At 41.5% G+C, this 5,045-nt stretch overlaps 1 protein-coding gene across 1 annotated transcript; it reads left to right on the top strand.

Annotated features, from left to right (window-relative positions):
- Nucleotides 1-693: 693 nt before the first annotated feature.
- rasd4 (rasd family member 4) lies at nt 694-1,990 on the top strand. The gene has a single exon (XM_072242101.1). It carries the CDS (start codon nt 848-850, stop codon nt 1,472-1,474), a length of 627 nt encoding a protein of 208 aa, XP_072098202.1. The 5' UTR covers nt 694-847; the 3' UTR covers nt 1,475-1,990.
- The last annotated feature ends 3,055 nt before the right edge of the window (nt 1,991-5,045 follow it).

The following is a 5,045-nucleotide window of genomic DNA, read 5'->3' as shown; positions in this document are numbered from 1 at the left end:
TGTGTAATACGGTAAAATTTTCATTATGAAGAAAAAATTGATTAACAGAAGTTGATTGATGAGAAATTTGCCTAAAATTGGTTTATACACCGTTGAGACACTTGTATGTGAGGCGCTCGGAACAAAATATTTAAAATGACAAAACAACGTACAAGTAGGAAATACAAAACAAAGAGCGTATCCCAAAATTAGAGCCAAGCCTCTAAGGAATTAAAGTGATAGAAATCGGGAAAGTTACTCATCAGATCATTTATTTGAAACTTAATATTGTTTTATTATCAAAGCAGGGAAAGCAAATGCAAATAAATGAAGATGAATCATAATTAGTCACATCGGAGTGAATGGTGGAAGAGGAGTGTAGAAGATTTTTTACATCGAATGAAACTTTTATCGCTGGGGTTGTTTACTCAAATCAAACATTGTTGTATTTGTTTAATGTTCCACTAGAAACAACCTGGGTTGAGAAGGCTGTTGAACTTCTTAAGCGCTATCCTTTCTGTTATGGTCTTGACGGGACGTAACAGAGCTATGTGACTAATTGCACTCGGAGTAAATCAACATGCGGGCAAATTGCTGCAAATACGTGACAGTGACTTTCGGGAAACTCGGTGCTTCTTACTGCTTACGCCCTGATTGGAGCAGGGCTGGCACAGGGTAGCGTCACCGAGCTCGGATCCCTGATAAAGGCGGAGCTGGCGATGCGGAGTGTGGATAGACGCTTGGAGCTGAAGGCGAGGGCACTGGTACCGGCGCTGCGATTGTTCATCTGAGTTAACTGAGGCGGAAAAGTCTAGTCCAGCAGAAGCAAGCTTTTTGCATTACTTGAGAAGTTTGCAAAGCCACCACGATGTCTCTCGCAGTGAAGGAAAAGAGTCAGGTCCGTCTGGTCTTCCTCGGGGCAGCTGGGGTGGGGAAGACTTCACTGATACGGAGATTTTTACTCGATACCTTTGAGTCGAAGTACAAGCGGACAGTAGACGAACTTCACAGCAAAGAGTACGAAGTGGGGGCAATGAAAATCAAAATCGAGATCATGGACACGAGTGGCAGCTACTCTTTCCCGGCTATGAGGAAGCTCTCCATCCAGACTAGCGATGCCTTCGCCCTAGTCTACGCCGTGGACGATGCTGAGTCTTTCCAAGCTGTGAGGAGCCTGAGGGACGAGATCCTAGACATCAAGGAAGATAAATACACTCCTATTGTGGTGATTGGCAATAAGACAGACAACCTGAACGAGAGGCAGGTGTCGACCGAGGATGTCATGTCTCTCGTGGAGTTGGAGTGGAACAACCGGTACCTGGAATCCTCGGCCAAGGACAACGCCAATGTTGCGGAAGTTTTCCGGGAACTCCTGCAACAGGCCAACTTGCCGAGCCGCCTGAGTCCCTCCTTGCGGAGAAGACGGGAAACTTTTCCAGCGGGAAACAAATCCAGGCCCCCCATGAACAAAACCAACAGTTGCCTCATCTCCTAGACCGCAGTCACGGGCTGAGCAGACTTTCTTTCGACACGATCAAAGAGGCTGTTAAACGCCAGGCTTCTTGCAGAGCAGAGCAGAGCTTGAAGGACTCCGTCTCCATAGTGGAGAGAACTGTGCAAGAGAACTTTATGGGTGCTTGAAAGTGAAGGCGAGCATTCGTGGCATATCTAAAGCAGTCTGTTTTTATTTGTTAATTTAATTGCTTTGACATTTGCCTTTAGTGAAGATACTGAATGGGACCAATTGATGTATATTTTAAGGTAAATTCCATTGCAAGCTTGTATCGGTGATCTTATGATCTAACACTAGTTGCTTCAGATATATTGATCAGCCCTCGATCTGCTGTAACGGTGCAGCCTGATAGCTTTGTTTACAGAGTTCATATCCCTGCATTGTTTGGCAACGGGGTGTTACTATTATACTTCCAAGTTACCGAATCTTGATGTTACACTGTTACCGAAAATCTATATTATTTTGTACTTATTTTATAAAGTAGAATAAATAACTATATCCAGATCAATTTGTATATAATGATTATGTACTTTGCATGTTTATTGTCTGACGTTTAAACTTAGTTACACAGCGATCGCTTACATCCGACGATTATACACTTATATCGCTGATTCGATAATGTTATAAAATAGTAGTTGATTTCATCTTCTCGCAACCGAATGTCTTTAAACAAATTACAAAAAAAATCCCTAAAACAGGCTCACTGGCCTAGGAGGTGGTATTTAGAAACGTTTAAAATTCGATATGATTAAGATTTTATGGGGAATGAAGCACAGCGGAAGCGAACCATAAGGACCAGGGATGGTGGGTATTCTGTAGGCAAGAGCCTCGGCAGTTTGGGAGGTTAGGATTTAATCCTTTATAGAATAATAAACTAGTACCGTTTTTGCCAAGAGTTTCCAACGCCGATCTGCCTGTCCGTAGCAATTCGCCAATGAGAGTTTACAGATGACAGCCTGCAGCGAGTGGCGTTGGGCTCCGATTATTATGGAGATACATATTGCAAAGAAGCAAATTAATTTGCTAGTCTGAGGGAGTATGAAGCATTTGCTTCGAATATACTCAAAAACATGCCGCCAAGTTTGATTTGTGGATAGTGTCCAACTGGTCTGAGGCACCAGCTGAGTGATGATATTGGGACATAGCAAATTGTGTATTAAATACTGGGTCTAATTTAAAACGTTTGTGAATGCTTATATCCTCTGCCATTTGTAGAACGCTGGGTTTAAAGACGTAGTTACTGTGAGAAAAATATCTATACAAGGCTTTTCCGTATTGGGAAGGCACTCCACCTTCAACACCCCCCCCCCCCCATTATCCCGCTCATTCTCCAGCTGCTAGGTGTGATTTATATTGACTTTTTTTAAATCTCTGAAATGTGTTTCATAGCGCCCTCTTTTGGCTATTAATGTTTGTTTTTCAAAGCAGCAGATCGGCGAATTGCTGTTTCCGACCGATATTTATTTTTAGAGTAACAAGCGGCCCCGTTATAGCTGAACAGGAGCCATCAAAAGCACCTGCCGAAGAGCAGTGTACAGGGCGAAAACCTAAACAAGTTAATGGCATCTTCAAAATGAAGCAAATCCTTGAAGTGTAGACCCTTTGCATCACTGCCTACCCTCTTTCACACAAATAGGAACAAGAGAAAGGAAATTAAAAGCAGACCATCAATAAACTACAATATTTTACTGCAGAATACATGATTCGGCAATCATTTCTACCCATGCACAATGCAGGTAACCTGAATCTGAAGCAATGTGTATCAATTAATTTAGCAGAAATATAATTTTTTGTGATAAGACATTCACATTTTTCAGTGTTATAACCTTAAAGCTTTGTAATAAAAACGGGGAGGGGGGGAGGAAGGAGGAGGCGGTGAGGTTTCATATGGAGTCACACCGAGGGACAGTAAACATGCAATGTCGCAAAACCATGAATAGTAGCAACATCTACAACTTCTTTTAAGTATAGAGCGGGAGAGGAACAGGCTCGTTGCGCCACAATGTTGTGCATAACCAATGAAATCAACATCTGGTGATGTTTCTCCTAATATCTAGCAACATATTCTAGGAAACGAAAAAATAAAGGAGTTACTAGTTTAGGTGACCATCAAATTAGTTAAGAAGCAACTTAAAGGGTTAAAGAAAAGAACGTGAAACACTGGAGAAATTTAACTTCACTTCAGTCCCATCACAAAGGTATGAGAGCATCTCTCTTAGAAATTTGTGTGGATTCAGCTTGTCATCCAAACTTTGAAAACCTTTGACAGATGCTCAGTGGAGAGTAAACTAACTGGATTCATCACAGTCTGGTATGGAAAAAAAACAATGCCCAGGAATGGAAAAATTCACAACAAAGTGGTGGCCTAGTCCATCACAAAGTCTTCCCCATTACTGAACACATTTTCAAGGAGTGCTACTTCAAGAAAGTAGCATCCATCATCAAGGACTCCCACCATCAAGACCACTGTTTTCTTTATTTATTTTTATATTAGTTGCATGATTTGTCTTTTGCATACTGGTTTTTCAGTCTTGGTTATTTATTTTTTTTCATGTTTTTTCTATTACTTCATTTTCCTGTAAATGCCTACAAGAAAATGAATCTCAAGGTAGTCTATAGTGATGAATACAGTATATACTTTCATAATAAATTTACCTTGAACTTTGAAGAATGAAGCAATTAAACTCAAGATGCTCAAAGAATTAAGATCAAGAGTACAGATATTTCAAGGGATTATGGGATTTCTTAACCAGTCCCTCTCAACCAATGATGACTTGCTTCCATTGTGCTAGTACAGCAGTTAACATAACACTTTACAGCACCAGAGACCTGCTTTCCATTCTCACCACTGTCTGCAAAGTGCTTCTACGTTCGCTGTGACTGCTTTGGTTTCCTCCCACATTCGAAAGATGCACAGGTTAGTAGGTTAATTGGTCACATGTTGGTAATTGGGCAGTGTGAGCCTGTTGCCATGCTGTAGCTCTAAGATAGGGTAGAGAGGATGGATAGATAGGCAGTTTGTGAAATAAGAGTATTCCTTCTGCCTCTCATATAGAAGTTTTGAGCTCAGGATACATGACCTTGAGGTTCACATACCACCTTAAATGTTTCTCTCAACTGCCTAGGACTAGCACAGGGTTCCCAACTTTTTTTTTAAATGCCATGGACTAATACCATTAAACAGGGGGTCTGTGGACCCTAGTCAGGAACCCTTTGGCTAGGGGATCCTATGGGTTGGTGGGCATGCTATACTGAGGATTTGGATGCAGCTGTTATGATAAAGCTCTGCATAGAACTTGGTTTGTATGGTGTTAGGGACATAGTCAATACAACCAGAAAATTACAACCAACACATGGATTATGGACCCAATATTGTGGTTAACTCATCTTCAAGATACAGTTACAGATTCTGGGTCTATGTCCTGAGCCTTTGTTGTTGGTGGGCAGTATGAAGCAGCAGAAAGCATGTTTGTAGAGGGTCTTGGTCTTGTTTGTGTTGAGAGCAAGGGCACTCCTCTGATGTTCAGTGAACAAGTTGACAATACCTTGGAGC

Source organism: Mobula birostris, chromosome 24 (genome assembly GCF_030028105.1).
Source record: "Mobula birostris isolate sMobBir1 chromosome 24, sMobBir1.hap1, whole genome shotgun sequence".
NCBI classification, from domain to species: Eukaryota; Metazoa; Chordata; class Chondrichthyes; order Myliobatiformes; family Myliobatidae; genus Mobula; species Mobula birostris.
This window is presented reverse-complemented; position numbering and strand designations above follow the sequence as displayed.